This window comes from Coprinopsis cinerea (assembly GCF_000182895.1).
Source record: "Coprinopsis cinerea okayama7#130 chromosome 4 map unlocalized cont3.4, whole genome shotgun sequence".
Lineage (NCBI taxonomy): Eukaryota > Fungi > Basidiomycota > Agaricomycetes > Agaricales > Psathyrellaceae > Coprinopsis > Coprinopsis cinerea.
The window spans coordinates 180,577-198,739 of NW_003307541.1; the positions used below are offsets into that span (position 1 = coordinate 180,577).

The 18,163-nt window shown below is 51.0% G+C and overlaps 7 protein-coding genes and 1 non-coding gene across 8 annotated transcripts; 3 read left to right on the forward strand and 5 right to left on the reverse strand.

Moving 5' to 3' along the window:
• Nucleotides 1–1,186: 1,186 nt before the first annotated feature.
• Nucleotides 1,187–2,191, forward strand: CC1G_02597 (G-X-X-X-Q-X-W domain-containing protein; the record flags this gene model as incomplete). Its single annotated transcript, XM_001840082.1, has 4 exons — nt 1,187–1,722; nt 1,772–1,875; nt 1,933–2,037; nt 2,091–2,191. 4 exons carry the CDS (start codon nt 1,187–1,189, stop codon nt 2,189–2,191), a joined length of 846 nt encoding a protein of 281 aa, XP_001840134.1.
• A 298-nt stretch (nt 2,192–2,489) lies between these two features.
• Nucleotides 2,490–3,713, reverse strand: CC1G_02598 (nicotinamide N-methyltransferase; the record flags this gene model as incomplete). Its single annotated transcript, XM_001840083.2, has 7 exons — nt 2,490–2,582; nt 2,630–2,800; nt 2,852–2,950; nt 3,006–3,107; nt 3,161–3,293; nt 3,391–3,527; nt 3,666–3,713. The coding sequence occupies 7 exons, from the start codon at nt 3,711–3,713 to the stop codon at nt 2,490–2,492; spliced, it is 783 nt and encodes a 260-aa protein (XP_001840135.2).
• Nucleotides 3,714–4,107: 394 nt separating this feature from the next.
• Nucleotides 4,108–5,512, reverse strand: CC1G_02599 (hypothetical protein; the record flags this gene model as incomplete). Its single annotated transcript, XM_001840084.2, has 5 exons — nt 4,108–4,392; nt 4,445–4,502; nt 4,553–4,766; nt 4,819–5,168; nt 5,361–5,512. The coding sequence occupies 5 exons, from the start codon at nt 5,510–5,512 to the stop codon at nt 4,108–4,110; spliced, it is 1,059 nt and encodes a 352-aa protein (XP_001840136.2).
• Nucleotides 5,513–6,743: 1,231 nt separating this feature from the next.
• On the reverse strand, nt 6,744–9,375 carry CC1G_14314 (peptidase; the record flags this gene model as incomplete). The annotated part of the gene is made up of 10 exons (XM_002911273.1): nt 6,744–6,950; nt 7,003–7,085; nt 7,138–7,257; nt 7,316–7,527; nt 7,581–7,701; nt 7,756–8,244; nt 8,497–8,766; nt 8,844–9,032; nt 9,103–9,226; nt 9,328–9,375. 10 exons carry the CDS (start codon nt 9,373–9,375, stop codon nt 6,744–6,746), a joined length of 1,863 nt encoding a protein of 620 aa, XP_002911319.1.
• Nucleotides 9,376–9,689: 314 nt separating this feature from the next.
• CC1G_14315 (hypothetical protein) lies at nt 9,690–11,962 on the reverse strand (the record flags this gene model as incomplete). Its single annotated transcript, XM_002911274.1, has 12 exons — nt 9,690–9,918; nt 9,978–10,075; nt 10,126–10,415; nt 10,473–10,557; nt 10,604–10,794; nt 10,850–10,865; nt 10,922–10,989; nt 11,096–11,251; nt 11,300–11,477; nt 11,526–11,622; nt 11,676–11,697; nt 11,746–11,962. 12 exons carry the CDS (start codon nt 11,960–11,962, stop codon nt 9,690–9,692), a joined length of 1,647 nt encoding a protein of 548 aa, XP_002911320.1.
• Nucleotides 11,963–12,514: 552 nt separating this feature from the next.
• On the reverse strand, nt 12,515–15,642 carry CC1G_02601 (hypothetical protein; the record flags this gene model as incomplete). Its single annotated transcript, XM_001840086.2, has 12 exons — nt 12,515–12,651; nt 12,709–12,807; nt 12,862–13,430; nt 13,566–13,796; nt 13,850–14,252; nt 14,278–14,330; nt 14,384–14,471; nt 14,530–14,621; nt 14,791–14,890; nt 14,962–15,100; nt 15,221–15,373; nt 15,439–15,642. 12 exons carry the CDS (start codon nt 15,640–15,642, stop codon nt 12,515–12,517), a joined length of 2,268 nt encoding a protein of 755 aa, XP_001840138.2.
• Nucleotides 15,643–15,809: 167 nt separating this feature from the next.
• CC1G_20080 lies at nt 15,810–15,881 on the forward strand. The gene has a single exon. It is a non-coding gene; the product is annotated as a tRNA-Glu (tRNA).
• A 778-nt stretch (nt 15,882–16,659) lies between these two features.
• CC1G_02602 (hypothetical protein) lies at nt 16,660–17,574 on the forward strand (the record flags this gene model as incomplete). The annotated part of the gene is made up of 2 exons (XM_001840087.1): nt 16,660–17,163; nt 17,233–17,574. The coding sequence occupies 2 exons, from the start codon at nt 16,660–16,662 to the stop codon at nt 17,572–17,574; spliced, it is 846 nt and encodes a 281-aa protein (XP_001840139.1).
• Between the last annotated feature and the right edge of the window lie 589 nt (nt 17,575–18,163).

The window sequence follows — 18,163 nt, forward strand, 5'->3', positions numbered from 1 at the left end:
GACAGTGAGCATCGATCCCGGACCGGGACGGGTGGACGGGATTCTCACTAGTCTCTCCAGCGATGACGAAAATAGGGTTGGTATCGTTGGCTACACATTCGTTCCTTGGGTAAGGAGTTCTCCCAGAAAGATTGTGAATATCTCTTCTTCAGAAACTCTTAGTGCTATGTTATTGTCAGTAGTAAGCCAGTGACCCTATCAAACCGCTGCCTCCTAATCAACGGAATACCTTCCAGATCAAGAAGGCCGCCTACCAAAGCGGGAAGGATTTCGCTTCGAGGAAATCGTCAGACCTGAGGACGCAAACGCAGCGAGTAAACCTCCTGTCCGACTTACATCGGATGATAAGACTTTAGGCACCCAGAACGCGTGCTTCCTGTCAGCGATGAATGGCAATTTTCAAGCGATCAGAATCCTACGCGCCAGTCAACGTGGTGAATTCGGCGCCTCACTCATCCCGACAGCGATCCGCTACGCACAGAGCGCTAACACGATGCTTTTTGACCTTTGGAAGACAGAACATGACGCCTACACGATTACTTCACACCAGAATAATGAACCGTGCTAGCTACTTCCAACTACAAGACCAAGTTGATCCAGTCATTACCGTCTTCCCTCAGTGGTTAAGGGGAACCCGGGAATAGAGAAGGGCACGGTCCTGATTCAAATGCAGCTGACGTCGATTTGGAATTGTCCTACTAAATGTGATCGCAACTTGGAGACCTTGCAGGCCGATACGTGATAACATCGTCATTGTAAGACTATTTCCGCCTACTATGCATGGAGTCTATCCCCCTTTTTTTCTCCTATTCGCCAATTCGAAAAGTGTATATAAACCTGTTACCACCGTCGACTCTTTCTTCAGAGCCTTTAAACTTCAACTTTCACCCAGACCCTTCTTCAAACCACTTTTTCTTACACCATCCACCACTTCTTTTAATTTTCAAACGCGATTTAAACCCTTCTATCAACCCTTAATTCAACTTCATCGTATCGTCTAAGCAGGGCTTTGACAACGTTCAACCTCCATCTCGTCGCTTTTACCAAACTCAAACCTCTTCCATCGTTCGATTGATTCGAACGACAGAGCTTGACCCTTGCACACTTCTGCATCGCGAACCTTCTACGCACCACCCTTTCTCAGTTCTACTTTTCGAAATTTAACCGTCTTAATCATCGATTCAACATGCGTACCATCACAGCCGCGACCCTCCTCAGTTCGCTGTTCATCTCCAGTGCTGTTGCCTCCTGGGGTTCTCCCAGCTTCAAACGGGACGACGGCGATTCCGACCTTCCCAAGGACATCGATCCGGACACCAAACCCGATTCTACTGGAGACTCCAGCACCCCACCTTACCCTCCACCCCCTTCCCCTCCCGCAACCACTTCGGTCGACGATGATCCCGAAGCCCAGCCCAGCTTCATAGTCGGTTCTGCACCCAAGCAGAACTGGGACAACGGCAACAAGAACAACAACGGCTGGAGTGGCCAGCCCAAGCAGAACGATGGCTGGAGCGGTAACAACAACAACAACAATGGTAATAATGGTTGGGGGAATAACAACGGGGGCGGTAATGGTTGGGGGAATAACAACAACGGTGGTGGATGGGGCAATAACAACAATGGGTGGGGGAACGTCGTCCAGCTTCATCCCAATGGGAACTGGCGCAAGTGTTTGAACGTGAAGGACGGTAAATTCTGGAATGGGGCCCCAGTCGAGATGTGAGTCGTTCTCGCTAACGTGCTGAAACCGTTCTGACTCTGTTGACAGCCTCGACTGTAACAACTCGCCCTCGCAGAACTGGATGATCAATAACGGGAACACCAGGGTTCAGGTTGCAGGTCAGAACTACTGCTTGGACGCCGGATCTGAGTGTACGTACCCTTGTCTTCCTTGTTGGTTGAACCTTTCCGCTGAAGCTTCGATATCAGGGCCGCAGGTCGGCACTAAACTCAAGATCTGGCAGTGCTTCGACAACATCCCTGCCCAGAGCTGGTTCTACACCGATGATAAGAGGATTGCTCTGGCTGGTAGAGGTACGAATCACTCCATTCTCCGAACCCCCTCCTCCTGACCTCCTGACGTACAGGTCAATGCGTGGATCTGACCAACGGCGACACTTGCAACGGCAACCAGGTTCAGATCTGGAGTTGCACACCCTACAACGTCAACCAGGTCTGGACGACGTAATCCCTGCTTTGATGGCAAGTGAACGAGGGCTAGTGGACGCATCCGGTTTGCCATGTGAGCTGAGTATCTGGAAAGAGGAGTAACGGTTGGCCAATCTGGAAGGAAGGCGAAGCAAGGAAGTAAAGGTTTATTTTGCAGGAAGGGTGGATGGTGGAGAGTGGATGGAGAGAACGACTTCATGCGCTGGATCTTCGCTGAATCGGGCTATTTTTGTCGTTGTGGTTCTCAACTTCTTTTCTCTTTCACGGTCATTTCATTGTAGGTAAAATTCTTGTAATTTCTTCAGGCAATCTACTGGTTAGGTCGTCTTCATGCCGCCTGTTCTGGTAAGACGCCAACCGTGCACTGTAGCTCGCACGTCCTCGTCACCCGGGTCTTCAGGGAACATCGGCTGTCGACTTGGTTAGTTAGGCCAAAGAGCAATGGCGGACAACTTACGGGAAACTTTTCCTCAACCACTTTCTCTACTTCCCATTGCCTCTCCTTCGCCTTCTCAAAAAATAACATGTCCCGGTGAGCCAGGTGTGGGCGGTGATGGCTGTAGAATACCAACACCTGCGAAGCATCACTCCGAATGACGCTTTCGCATGTCGACAGCAGAGCATCGTGCTATCAAGAGCCAGATTAACATAGGCGGACGTTACAGTAAAGCCGACGAACCTGAGAATGGTTGAAAATAAGGTCAGAAAGAATGACGAGGTCAAATTTTGGTTGTTCGCAGTCCAGAAGCCCGGAGGTTGGCTGGCCCCAAATGTATCCCTAGATTCGATCAGAATATGTATTAACTTGTTTCTCCATTCTAGCCCCCACACACCTTGGACGATACATGTTTTTGCTCCTCGCTGGTCAGATTACTCTGGACGTTGTAGTCGATGTTTTCAATGAGGCTTTTGTCAGGGTAATCCGTGATAACCACCTAGCGACGTTATAGTTAGTTCGTTTAGCATAGGATGTCGGGGACAGGCGTACAGCACCAGCGCCATTTTTGGCAGTAACGAGGCTGGGTAGTGCGCCACCGGCCCCCAATTCCAGGACATTCTTGTCCTTATACATCTCCGGATGAGAATCGAGATATGTTGCGAATGATCTCGCGGCGTTCCACCTGAAGGCCGAGACATAAGAGTCAATACGAATGCCAACTACACCATCCTCTTCCAAAAGAAAAGATGTGATAAAAGGAGGAAAACGGTGGTGCTTACAGGTAGTGTCCCCATAGAGGATGATCCCCGACAAGTCTTATTCTAATCTCTGTCCAATCTGCATCATTCCTGACATATCGCGAATCTCGTGTGTACGTCGACGTGGTTGGTTCTGGTGTAGGAGGCCGAGGCGGTTCCTTCGCAACCGTATTTGTGGATGTTGAGATAGGCGTTTACGATGGATTGCAGGAGATTTCAAGTGACAGCAGGGACGGGCATGGAAGAACCGGAATCAAGGCACGCCCAGTTGAAAGTCGAGAGAACTGCAGACTAACTGGAAAGACAGAGTCAAGGGAGAGATCCAAGTCCTCAGAGTCTGACATTTCGTATATTGGTCCCCAGAAAAATTATCTCGAAAGGGCGAGAGGATATGTTGTGGTTTGGGATCAAATTGAGATTTCGGAGAATTGATCGCTGAAATCGCGTTGTTTGCTTCGGAGGCGCTTGACAAATACGGTAAAGTGCTCGATCTTCCAAATTCGACCGCTTGTTACACGTGGGGTTCTGAGTACTAGTCCTGGGCACCAGAGTCTCGAGATAAGGAGGTGCGGGTGTGAAATCCTACTGTGGGCCAAAGGATATGTCAGAAAAGCTTTAGAATATTAAAATTATGGTCAATGAATACATAATAGGTGCGTATCATAAAGCAACGGTCGTAAGCAGGTACTACCTGTCCGAAAGAGTCCAACGAGAATGAAGAGGAGAAATGGTATGGACTTAGAGAACCATGGCTACTCCACAAATAGCAGCGATAACTGAGAACACTGTGGTAGCAGGAGCAATGCCACCTGCACCACTGCCTTCGGAATCATCATCGTCGCCTCCAGCGCCACCAGAAGGCTGTGGTGCAGAAGAGGCACCTGCAGAATCACTTGCTGACAGCCTGGCAAGCTGCTGGAAAGCTTCAAAGTTGTTGGGGCCGGTCTCGACCGCGTTAATTGCAAAGACCATGCCTTGGGCGCAGTGACCGGTTTGTCCGCAGTAGCCCCAAATTGGAGCGGTCTGTGAAGAGTCAGCATCGAGCGAAATGAGCGAGAGAGAGGAGTTTTCGTACATCGTTGATCCTGACTGAGAATCTGGGGAAATCAGTGGTTCCAGATGGGACGGGGCGGCTAAAAAGGATTAAGTCGACCAGTGCGCCAACGAATGGAAGAAAACTCACAATCCAGATCGGAAACCGGTGGTGCCATCTTCGCGAATGAGAGCTTCACAAGGGCTCGAGAAGCTGGACTGGGTGACAGTATGGTTCTTGGAACGGAACTCGAAGGTGACAGTATCGCCAACACGAGCACTGATACTGGCAGGGAGGTAAATTAAACCATTATCAGCTCCGACTTGGATAGTGTGCTCGACAGGTTGAGGCGCAGGGGTGGGGTCTAATACACAATAAGCTTCGCGCGAATCCGGCGTCAGTTAAGCTCTACGTACCAGGTGAGCCTTCGTAGCTGGTATAGACAGTCGTGTAGGAGGATCCTCCCCAAGTCACGGTGGCAGTTGCAGGATACCAAGGTTGAGGCGGAGGTGGCGTCCACGTCTCCTGTCCACCCGGCGCACTAGTCTCGGTAGGTGGTGTTCCAGTCCCATTCCTTTCGATCGCTAGCGCCTGGAATGCCTCAAAAGAACGTTCGCTCGGAGCTGCGGGCGGGTTAACTGCGAACACCATGCCTTGGCCACAGTGATTTCCTTGGCCACAATAGAACCAAATTGGTTCTCCGTGGTTGTCCGGAACGTGGAACTGGCGTGTTTCAGTGCCAATGGCTTCGGGTGCAACGGGAACACTGTGAGATAGGCATTCGTCAAGCTATCTGAGGAGGATGACAGGAAGTAACCTACAATCCGGTGCGGAATCCATCCGCGAGAGGGACACAAGGAGGGTCAAAGGCTGACTGCGTTACCGTGTGGTTCTTCGGATTGCTTGAGAAGGAATATGAGCGAGAATGCAGGGTAAAAAGGGGGCAGGCTGGACGTACAAAACGAAATTGATAATATCCCCATATTCTGCGTGAACGTAGGGGGGATCGTAGATGAACTGGCCGCCAGGTCCTACCTGAACGTCGTAGGTTACAGCGACAGCGGAAGGGACGATCGCGGCGACGGCTAGGGCGACAGCGGCGGGGTACATTCTGATTTTAAGGGTGAAGTCAATAAGCAGAGAAAAATCCAGAACGGCCAAAGCTGTCGAGCCTGGACGAGAGCGAGGGAGAAAAGAAGGCTGAGGAAAACCAGGCGCAGGACAATAGACACATTTATACCCTTTTCAGAATGGACATGGCGCACGGGGTGAAGGTGTTTGTACCGCCGCAAGGTCCAAGCTTTCCAACACACCACCCGAGCCTTGTTGGTACAGCGCTGAACGAGGTGATCTGCGAGGAATACAGAACGGAGAGCCCCTGTGAGAGCGGCCGTTGCTACGTTTCATTCTTGCCCTATACATAGCGGTAGGCGCTGATGCATCTACAGAAGATTGACTTTTGAATTCGGCACCGGATAAAAGAGCATATTCAGTCGCCGCAAAGGTATTGAACAGGAAGAACCAATGAGAGGCCAGTTTGATCCCAGCGAGTCTGAGGCCGTGCAGGGCAGTACTGTTTTCATGATTCAGGCCTCTGTGACAAAGACATGGACCCTTCGCGAAAGAAAACTTCGTGATTGGCCTCGTCAGGGTTTCGACAGTGAAGATAATCTTCAAACTTCGGGCGACTCGGTCAGCGCTGACAGTGAAGTTTGAACACACAGAGCAGTCGGGAGATGAGCAGGCGGAAAAGAGGTGGCAAAAGCGGGAATCGAAAACACGCCTCACCAACGAGGTCTTCTCCTGAAAGGCACGTGCCGCACATTGCCTAAAAGGGTCTTTTTACCCCTGGCGCTAATACGGCCCGCTACTTGAATGGAGGGTACTTAAAGTTACAGTACAAGATACTACCACTCTGTTGAGCGCGTCCAAATCTGCTATTCACTTAGTCTCCTTGCGCTAAGTCTTGGAACAGTTGAGGGCAGCTGGCGTTCAAGCATTTCTTCCTCACCGAATGTATTAGTTCCGAGGTCCTGGGCTCATATCCAGAATTGGCCTCATATGAAACGAGCGCCCAGGACCCTTTTTGATCTCCCCGAGGAGTCGATTGTCTGCATAGCATCCCTGAGACTGGGGCTGCTTGCTATACACTTTATCCCGATTCCTTGAAAATAAATAGTGACGCTGAATCGCCAAGAGATAATGCCTTATGGTTGGCTCCTGGAATCTGACAAAATACCTCGATATCCTCGTTTCAACTGATGACACGGCTAGGAAATAAACCTCCAGCGAGCTTCATCCTCTCCTCCTTCACATCGAGCATCCCGACTCTCCCTGGCACTCAAGCTACATTCTTTAATCCCAGAACTCTCTCATAGAACGCCCTCTCTCTCTCTATGGCATCCCGCATGGTGTCTTCCCTCCTCCATCCATGGCCTTCCCCTTCGTACTCCTTGTACTCGACGTCATTGTTTTTGGCCTTGAGGATCTCGTAGATGGATGAAGATTGAGCGGGTGGGACAACTTTGTCTGCAGATCCTTGAAGAATCTACAAACTCCAATGAACAATTACAGTATTACAGAAGGAAGTGAATACGCACAAGCAGTGGGGTCTCGATCTTGGATACGCTGTTAATGGGACTTCGCTTGGCATATGTTTCGGGGACTTCAGCCGACGATCCTCCTTTTTATACGTGAGACAGCTCCCAACGTGGATAAGTTAGCACAAAACCGACCTAGTAAACCGCTCAAGTAATGGCTCTCAAACTTGTGCGTAAATTCTTCCAATTTTTTGAGATCAGAAATGCCGTAGCTGGCTTGGGCAGCAGCAAATGTCTTCCTGTCGGTTTCTTTCTCTGTAAGATAACGCTCGTGAAACACCCACTCCGTTGAATACGCTGGCTCCATACGTACCCGGAAGGCTGATAACGGCCAGGACCGTGAACCCGCCCGCAGATCCTCCTCTAATCACAGCCCTCTTGGGGTCCACCAAATCGTGCTCGCCTCCAGACAGAAGACGAACCGAATTAATGCAGTCTTGGACGTCTACAACACCCCAGTTACGGTTGAGCTGCTCAATGTAGGCACGTCCATATCCGGATGACCCGCGGTAGTTGACATCAAGCCTGGGGGACGATTAGAGGTGTCATTTCGGAAGTAGGAAGAGGATGCCACGTACCACGCCCATCCTCTTGTAGTCCAGTACTGTTTCTTCCAATCTAATCCTTGGGATACGTGCGCAGTAGGTCCGCCGTGAATATTCACCACGACCGGAGGCTTCTCGCTGGGGTCATTGGGGCCTGAAGAATGCGGTTAATTATCTATCTGGTCACCTATAATTGATGAAAACATACCTGCGTACGCCGGATTATATGGTGCGTAATAGACAACATGCAAAGGGTGGCCATCGGCCAACTTCAGCGTGATGGGCTTCGGCGCAGAAACCAGATCCTTCGTCAACTCCGTCTTCTTTTCCTCCTTCTCCTTCTTCACCGCGATACCAACGAACTCCGCGTTACCCTCAATCAGCCCCTCTACACTGACTTGAACAATGGTCTTCTCTTCGTCCGCTTTCTGACCGATAAACACAACTTCCTTACCGCCGGGCAAGGCGAGGATGGAAGGCCCGAGTGAAACGTAGGGCGATGGGATTAAGTGGGCTTTGGCCGGCTCCTTCCCTTCTCCTACAGGGATGTAGTAGAGCACATCCCGTCCTTCTTTAATGCCCTTCCATACTGCACCCTTCTTTCCTCCGGCAGAGACCAGAGTGTAGGGGAACTCATCGAGAGACCAGAAAGGATACCCAAAGTCCTCGGGCAAGGGAGTTGGGAGGACGGGTCGAGCTGCATCCATGGATTAAAGAAGGAACGTGGACGGGCAGAGATTTTGACGTACCGGAGGACAGGTTTGAGATCCAGGGATTGACAAACCCGCTTTCGTCGTTGGTAAACAATAAGGCCGATTCGTTCAGCCAGGATGGGTAGCAAGCGCTGATCTTCGTGCGCTCGCCTGATACCTTGACTCGGTTTACGACCTTCACTGCCCCTTTACCTCGGGCTTAGATCTAGTCTTCGAGGCCAGTGATGATAACTCACCTCCTTCGATTACGACGTCCCCAACGTACACTTCTCCGCCAATCCAGGGCATGTCAGGGTGATACCATTCCATCCAAGTCAGTTTTGATGGACGCCCCTCGACCGAGGGTGAGAAGGAAGGAAGCGCGTAAAAGTCTGCACCTTTCACGATGACGGAGACTTTATCATCGCCAGACTGGTTCGATGTGTCGATAACACAAAGAGAAGTAACGACTCCTGCTGGCGTGTCGTCTGTGTGGTCTTCGAGGACTGCGAAAAGGAGGTGCGAGTCTGAGGGGTGCAACACGAGGTTGGCGAAGCGGTAAGGCTTGGAGGCTGGACGAGTCAGCGTTACGCATATGACATACGAATTGGCAAACGACTACCTGGTGTAACTCCAATGACCTTTGAGCCCTCTGTTCCCAATTCCTTACTGTAGATTCTCCCATCATCATAATGAGAGAAGTAGACGATGTTGTTGTGTACAAGAGCCGGTGATCCGCCGTATTCCTGTACGCCTGTTCTGACGTTCCATCGGGATCCATCTGATTTAGGGCCTATTCAGAATGGCTATCAGTAACTTGCTAAAGTTGCTTGGAATAAAAGCGCTCGACGCCCAGTACATACCCAATACATCCTTCCCAGACCGTGTCTCAACTAAAACAGACCTTCCACCCTCAGACGGACGTCTTTCCAGGTTGTATACCGTTCCAGTTACGCCATCTACGAGGAGGGCTTCGATCGAATTGGCCTAGATTGATTTCAGAGATTAGATTTGGATTAACGCCCGGAATCATCGTAGGTATCGTGAGTGAAAGGACCTGCATTCTTGGTTATGGCTTCAGCGGTAACAGGCGACTCCCATGTGCCATACGGTGCTTTCTTGGTACCCTGGGACATTGTTCGCGGGGGGAAAGTGAGAAGGAAAGGATGACTGATGTTGAGAATATGTAGTTAAGTTACGGGAGAGTCAGTCCCCATGTCTTTATCAGCTTTTGATGGATCAATTGGTAACATGACATGATGACGTTCGACTTGGGCGCTTCACGGCCTGGGTCCACGCGCCCCGAGTTAGGGGCCTCCTCCAAACCCGAGCCGCAGAATTGCGACTGAAAGACGCAGCACAACAATCTAGAACAACGGGAGGAATTTCAACCATCCATACGCTTGAAAGGGTTTCAAAGTAAAGGGTTTCAAAGTCATGCATTGACCACCTAAATTTGATACCTAAACCTCGGATGCCTGTATCCCATCTGTGTCTCTTTCTCGGGCGATACCCCATCCAACCTCGCGTCCCGATCGCCTCTATCTCTCTTCGCATTCTCCCATTTAATGTACACGGCGGTGATGACGACGATGCAGGATATGGAGCATATGGATACCAGGTTGGCTGTGTTTCCTTTTCGGTAGTCTGGGGCATCCGTTGGGAGGTAGGTCCAAACACTGAAGAAACACGCAGGATGAGGACTATGTATTAAAAACGGGAGAGAGGACTCGCTTACGCCATGATTGCTCCAAGAGCGCCGATACCAGGGATAGCCGCCGTGACCACAGCTCTCATGGTATCGGGAGAAGCATTATCCGTTCCCCAGGTCATAATCTACAGAACTGATGAACATCACCCTGAACGATGGGAGAAATGGAACCCACCATCGGACCTCCAACCGAAGCGCCCATGAGCATCAAGAAACACGCTGCATACCTGGCTTGAGAATGCTTGGTTGAAATCGATATCGCATATCCAGCTGCCACTAAAGCTAGATTATAGAGGAGCGGGAGGAAGCGCATCCTGATACGGGCGCTTATATAGGCGTTGAGGATTACCCATACTGCACTGGCGATGTAAGGGGGCACGGTGCGTAGCTGGACCTCGATAACGGCTGATTCCTTCGTAAGCTCAATTCTCGTCACATAAAGAATATACCCACTGTATTTTCCGACTGGGAAGATGATTGTCAGCTATACCATTTGGGAAAAGAAGATCATTGAACACTCACGAGAATTGATCACAGAAGGCAAGAACAGGCTCAGTCCTTGAAATGACATGTTCAGCATCATGTAACATAATGTACACGCGATGGTCTATCGGAAAAGTCAGTGCACGTCTAGATGGGGGTACAGCACTTACGATGAAGTTGAATGACCTCCAGATTAGGCTCCAAGTTGTTTTCTCTTTCTTTCCTTTATTTTTGATGACCTGATCAGCGTCGATCCTGGCCAGAGCCAGTCGCCTTTCAGCCTCGTTCAACATCTTGGATTTCGTAGGGTCTTCCGGGAGGATGAATATAAGCAGGATTCCAAAAAGTGTCGTTGCGATTCCTAGTTTCGTTTGAGTGTAGCCGCCATGGAATGCGAACTGGATCCCAAATCCTACCTTCGATCAGGAAGATCTAAGCATCATGTTCGAGTAAGGGTTGGAAAACAATGACAGTGAGAATATGCCTACCTTTCTCCAGGTCGTGATGATCCCGAAATCCTTGATCCTCAACAGTCCCGAGGCCAGAAGTCCACCAACTGCCGAAGAAATGGCAAGGTCAGCAAATCACATACGTTCAGAACTTAGAAGGATGCAACCAGAGCCACGCGATGGTGATACTGTAATCGAGAAGTCAGAACTCACAAGCTCCAGCCAGGCTCGGCGAAACTCCAAAGAATATGCCAATCCTGAGAACGAGTTCATGCCTTCGATAATACTTTCGAGGGTCCCATGTCAGCTCCGGGCCGTATACAAAACTCGAATGCGACGAACTCTTGCAATGATATACACCAACGCAGACTACGACATTGATAATCAGCGCTTGATGATTCATTAGGGAGCGCGTACTAACCAATGTCCCTCCCTCAGCCAGACCCAAGAACACTCGGGAGGCAATCAATCCCGCATAGTTGTGCATGAACGCAGAAAAGAGCGAGACTAGGCCGAACGTTATGACGAGGAACGCAAGCCAGTTGGACCCAAAGTGTTTCAAGGCCAGGTTGGAGGGGATATCTGCCAGGTTGTACTAAAACACCATTCAGTATTAATTCGGAGAGAACGAGGCGAAACATACAAAGATATAGAATATCGTGAGGGCAACATTGAGGTTGAACCCATGCATCCCCAGGTCCTCTTCCAAACCCGCGACACGAGCATTGCCAATCGACGTCCTGCATCACACGGGCCCATCAATCCCCCTTCCAACCTCCTGGATCGAACGCACCTGTCGATGAAATTGAAGCAATCTATCACAGTCAGCACACTTTCACGGAACAGTAGAAATCAAAACTCACAAATTGCAGTGAACATCGGCAGCAAAATCCAATCCAGTTTCCTGAGCAATTTCTTCTCCTCGATAGGGTCAATTATGTAGTCATCGTCCGAGTCGAATTTAGACGGGGAATTAGTAACATCCTCGATGACCTCGAGGCCCATTTCTACTTTCTCCGAGTCGATTTCGTCGGCGGACAGAGGATGGCTCTGAGTGACTTTCTCTGGTTGCGGGGCCATGGTGGCGACTCGACCTGCCAAGGTGGGCGTTATGGGTGAAGTCGGTCCTGGGACGCACAGACCGAAGGACTTGGGGTTCTAGCCATCTCTATCAGCATTAGCTACTTATGTAGCCACGCCCAAATTGACACATTGACTGGTCCTGCAACGCAGGGAAATGTGTCAGCTCTTGACTGGGAAGTGCGCCTGCGCCCAAACTGATAAAGAGCAAGGAGAAATCGAAGTCAGAAGCAAGGTCACGATGGAATAGTTAAAGAAGACAGTTCACGCACCCTCCTCGTTTCATGCGCCCAATAGTTCTTCATGCCATCCCTTCTTCGTCCATAGTCGGACAAGGAACAGTGCTTCGTTGTCCATCTTGCCATATAGACCTCAATTTTCCCTGGCACATGTCGGAAAAGAACCTCTCGAGCCTCAAATACGCCGGTGTTATTTTTAGCTCCAGATACGCGGCACGATGGACCCGAGAGAGAAGTATACGGGCAAGTTGCATCGAGAGCTGGAGAGCTTCAAAGCAATATCATTGATGCATACCCAAAATACAACACCTTGCTATCGTCGATTCCGGCTCTGACCCTGTCCCGCCATGTGGGCAGCACCAGCCTGGGCACTCATCCTCATTTCCTCCTCGTTCAATCCCGCTTCAGCCAAGATCTTTTCGACTTCTTCCAATAGCGGTTTGTACGATTCTGCACCCCATGCGTCACTCAACTATATCGGAAAAAGGACCAGGAAAAGCCACACACCATATCGCTCTTCCGCCAACGCAAACCCAACCCTGCGCAATTCCTTGCCCTGGTTGTCGCCTTCGTCTTGCTGCATCGCTTTCTGCGTCCAGTAGTCACCTACAACGAGATACATGAGGAGAGCGAGCCGCTGAAGTTGCGAATACCACTTACGAGACCTCGCATAGAACATCGCCAGCGTCTCACCAGGCAACGGCGTGCTCAGCGCCTCCTCCGCGTTCCTCCCTGGATCCTTCGCGCTGTTCATAAACGACGAGGCCTGCTGGCGGAGCTCCGAAACTTCCTCCTTCAGCTCCTCGATAGCAACACTAGCAGCTTCCTCCAGGGCGGCTTTCTTCTTGTCTTTCTTGTCTTTGCGTTTCTGCTTGCGGTCGACCTTTTCTTTCACAGGTTTATCGTCTGCATCGAGCTCGTCGTCTCCTTCGCTTCCGTCATCGACCTCTGCCTCCTCTCCCGCCTCGTCATCGTCGTCGTCGTTATCAACCGCATTTTCTCCATGCTCAGACTCATCGTCGAACTCCCCGTTGTCCAAGTCTTCGTCCTCGCTGTCCTCGTCATCGTCGTCGTCGTCGTCGTCCTCACTGCTACTCTCGCCCTCCCCAGCCGGAATCTCGAACGACAAAGGTTTGAGGCATGTAAACCGATCCAATTTATCGAGCTGGAGGGAGTAGAAGTCGTCCAAGGTGTACTCTTTGCTTCCCTTCTCGAGGATACCACCGTAGCTGAATGAATGTTAGCCATAAATCCGAAAGGTGAGAGGGAAGAATGTCACACATGTACAAGGTGTTCTTCAACACAGCCAACATGGCGTTGTATCTCGCGATTGGAACTGTCAGGTTGGGATCGTCCGCCTCAACCTTCGACGCATCGCCGTTCGGTGGTGCCGGTGGTTGATGCCCCTGAGAAGGCTTATCAGGATTTTCAATAGCAGGAATATAGCGAAGGAGCTCGCCTCGTCGTTTTCATCCCCGGAGTCTTGGTTGTTGCTATTCTTCTTCGCGTCTTTCTTCTTTTTCTTCCCCTTCGCCTTTGGTTGTTTCAGGTTCAAACTGATCCAACGACCCTTCCCTGATATTTGGTATCCAAATCTGCGAAACGATCGTCAGCGGAAGATGGAGCCACCCTGAACGATATAACTCACAGATCGTTGTGAAAGACACTCTCCAACACCTCTTCGTTCTTATCCTCGTCCGTGACTCCCCCGAACATCACGCCCATCCCTTTTGCACTCCACAATGCCATCGTGCACCCACTCCGCAAGCTCGGCGCGAACGCGTCACTGGGCCTTTTCCTCCTTTCCCACTTCACATTCAGGTTCAGTGGGGTGCCTTTCGATGCGCCTTTGTTCCCTTTATTGGACTTCGAGGCAGACGGCGTTGCCTTGGACGTTTGGGCCTTCGACGAGGAAGTAGCGGCTTCGGATGCTTCGGGAATGGACAACTTCAATAGCCACGTATCTTCCAACATGACACCCACAGGTCGCTTCCCTTTCGAATATTGTTTGCAATAGCCGCCTTCCAGATAGAGCATGAGCCGAGAACTTGCTGGCGCCGAAGGAAAGAAGCGCACCGTGCAACAAGATGCCCTCCGGACAAGGTAAAAACGAGAATCCGCTTCTAGGGCTAGGGATGAAATTGGTCAGAACAATACAAATGCGCACCGAAAATATCCTCACGATGGCCTCAGCTCCGTCTCTTTGAATTCCACCTGCTTCCAAGTGTATTCTTGGGTATCAAAAACCCAGAGATCGTTCAGGTAGCGCGCTGGAGAGTTCGGACGACGTCAGTAGGTTGGTTTCCACGACGTGAACATGGCACGCACTGGTAATCCCTGGATCATAGAATCCTCCGAAAAGAACGACGTAGTGCTTCCACATCGCCATCCGGTGTCCCGAGCGAGGACTTGGCCGAATCCTATGTGATGGGATGGATCAGTGTAAGTTGACAGGACGTGAAGCAGTTCGGAAGGGAGATCGACGACGTAGGCACCGCGGACTTGCGGATGTCGCGGGTCGTCAGGATAGTGCAGAATGCGCACGACAGAGATGGAACTGGTGGAAGGGGAAAGAGCGAAATCACGTACTTGGTCTCAATCCGATCCCAGCTATGAGTCCCCACGTCGAATGCCCAGAAATCGCCATAGTGGTGGAATGATGTTTGGTGAAGCGAGGAAAACTCGCCCCCTGCACCGCAAGATGGAATCTCGTCAGTAAGTATTCGGCATCAGACTTCGAACAGGGAAATATAAACTTACCAAACAGGAATAGTTTGCCTCCTCCAGCGGGCGTTGCACATACAGCATGCGCACTTCGTGGTCCAGGACAAGTTGGAGAGACGAACTTTCGCCATTCGTCCTTCTCTGGCGTGTACCGGAAAGTATCGTTATAGAAGTGCTATGTGATTTGGGACCGGCGAGGGTGTTCGTTGGTGGTGGTGGACCATCCGATTACCAAAGTGGAATAGATTTCAAGTCAGGATCGGTGGTTCAGGGATCCCGTGTATTGAAAGCTTACAGCCCGCCCGTCCTCGCTGAACCATTCCCCTCCTACACACCATAGGTGGCCGCCGTTTGGACACGCTGTGAGCGTCGCATTCGCGCGTCGAGAAGGGGGCCCTTCGACAAGTTCTTCAGTCACCTTGTGGGCAGCTTCCCATTCTTTTTGCATCTAAGAAGTTCATATCGAATATTCAGGTAAGAATGAGCAAGTCGACGGATAGACTACACACACACCTGAGCCAATATGGCCTCCAGATCATCGTCCGAATCTTCTGCATTCTTCTTTCCTCCCTTTTTCCCGCTCCCGCTCTTCGCGCCATTGGGAAGATTACCAGATTCCTTCAAGACTTTCTTCTTCTCTCTCTTCTCGGATTTCTGTTGAGCTTTGGCTTTCTTCGCTGCCTTTGCGGCAGCGGTATTGGCGTTCTTTTTGGCCATGCTGATAATCTAGGCTGGTGAACGAATTGATGGTGGGGGCTATTTGAGCATGACGATGGTGCAGGTCGAAGGTTGGAATGATGATCGGTCGAGGGCGATCAAGGATTCAGCACAGCGAAGAGAGGCAATTAGAGGTCATGATGCTACAACGCAAGTCCCTTCTATAATCCGATATGGTGTAACGGCTAACATTACCGCCTTTCACGCGGTAGCTCGGGGTTCGATTCCCCGTGTCGGAACCACTTTTTGCAGGACATTGAGAAACACACGTCTTAAAGGCACCCCACCCGCTTTTTCTAACGGGCGTCCCATAGGTCATACCATTTCGATCATGGCCAACGGTGATCGTCAGAGGGGCTAGTAGTAGTAAGAGCGCTCGGCGTGAAAAGAATGGACGGACCTTCAAGTTTAAGCGCCCGTTCTATGCCTCAACCTCTTTCTATGGCACGCCATGTTCGACCATGCCAACTTCACAGCAGCCCTCGGCTCAGCGATAAGTCGAGTGTACCCTCACATCCGTTGCACTACTGTTCCCATTCCAGTGCCGACAACTGCTTGGCAGGGGGTACCAGCGTTCACCGAGCCATACACAGAACTTTTTTAAAGGGACTTCAAAGGCATATCAGCTTCAAAGGCCTAGTCGCTATTCTTTATGTGCTTTTATGCCGCAATGCTTCCTTTCCCTTTGAGAAGGGTGGTCGCAACTCCATGTCGGGTTATCGGTGTTCCTCTAAGGACGGATCCACCGAGCTCGTCCTTGCCTTCACCTTTCACCCTCCCTTTGAGAATCTCAACCTAGTAACCACCGATGGCTCCCTTTCTGCGCGCACGAGAGTAAAAGCCACGGATGACTGGTACTCATTTTTATCGTGGCTTGTGTAACGATGTCAACTGAAAGGGAAGGCCAGCCATGGACATAGGTGCCATGTATATAAAGGGCCGCTCGCCCACCTCAACCCAATCCCCAAATCCCCGTCTTCCCTCGTAGCCGCGTTTCTTGCCCTCTTTTTGCGGATAATGTCCAGGCCACCGCAGGGACAGTCGAACTTTTTCCCCAACGTTGGTCCCGACTGGTTCGACCCGTTCGTAAGCCTTGGGGAAGGCCCAGATATCATCAATGGAAATCTCCATCGCTCGACTCAGGGCATCTCTTCAGGCACTCCCAATGTCGACGGTCCACACTCTTCTTCAAACCCCGAGCCCTCTTCAGATTACCGTGAAGGGCTACTAGCAGAGGAAGAAAGAGCGGACGAAGCCTCGAACCCCGCTGAAGCGACAACATCTACCACTCTTGCTACAGCGCTCGAAACAGTCACAACGACTCCGGCCCTGGACTCTGGCGCGACTTTCTCTCAGCCTCAATCCCGAAGGCGTACTAAGGCAAAACGCAAAGCGAACGGTCAATCTCCAGCCGCTGCTCCTGCACCCTCTCGAGCAATGACAGTGCACCCTTCCACCGGCTTTAACGCCCAAGTGCCACGACGTCTCGGTCAATCTTCGCGCCCCCAGTCCAATTCAATGGTCAGTTTACTCTACTTCCTCTCAGTCCACGTCCCATCTCTGACATTGACAAATCATTGAATCGCGAAGCCTATCCAAATTCCAGTGCCAGTACACCCGATGTACCCTACTATGGCAGGACCATCCACAGTACCCTACCTGCCCGTTCCATACGAAGCACCTTCGGCAGCGTCAACTGGTTTTATCCAGCTCCCTCGACTGTTGATTCCCCCAACGATGCCAATTGGACCTACCGTTCCGAATTTGGGGCACCAAGTGCCGAATGCATACCAAGGCTTACTGGGAGACGCGACCTCGCGTTTAGTACCTTCCGTACGAGCGGTATCAGACCCGTTGGCGCCGTTTGGATCATCTTCGAGGACTGGAGAGGCCTCTGGAGATGTGCAACGTGCGAAGAAGCCTAGACTTTAAGACGACTTAAGAGCGAGTATAGTACTACTGCGACGGGCCTGACAAGTTAATATCATACCTTGTACCAGTGTCAGATTTCGTACTGTATTTATCATACCTAAGTGAGGCCCATAGACAAAAGTCAGGATATGCCAACGAATCTTCTTAGAAACACCCAGCGGCAGGGGCAACGACAGGCAATGACGATTGGCGCCCGCACTGCCACAGTCACTTCTCCATAAAACCATCATCGGCCAGTCTGATCGAGATACCATCTGCCTCAGGGGCGCCCTTGCCAAGACACTATAGACGACCAGTCACACTCTAACTGCACCATGTACCCTATCCAGTCAACCTTTCAGCCCTCCAAGGTCCTCAAATCGTGCGCCGACCATTCCTTGCTTGGATGTGCTGCGGGCAGGCACTATTCGGAGACATGGCTATCGCAACGGCCGTGGGCAAGATAAACAAGCGATATATTGATGGAGTTTACATACCCCTTGCGACGTGGACCCACTTTCGGCCTCGACAGGCCACCTTATAAAAATGGACCTGCCATATTCATCTCCGTTCCCGCTTGTTGGTCTTTTCCGCCAGCGCGCCACGACGT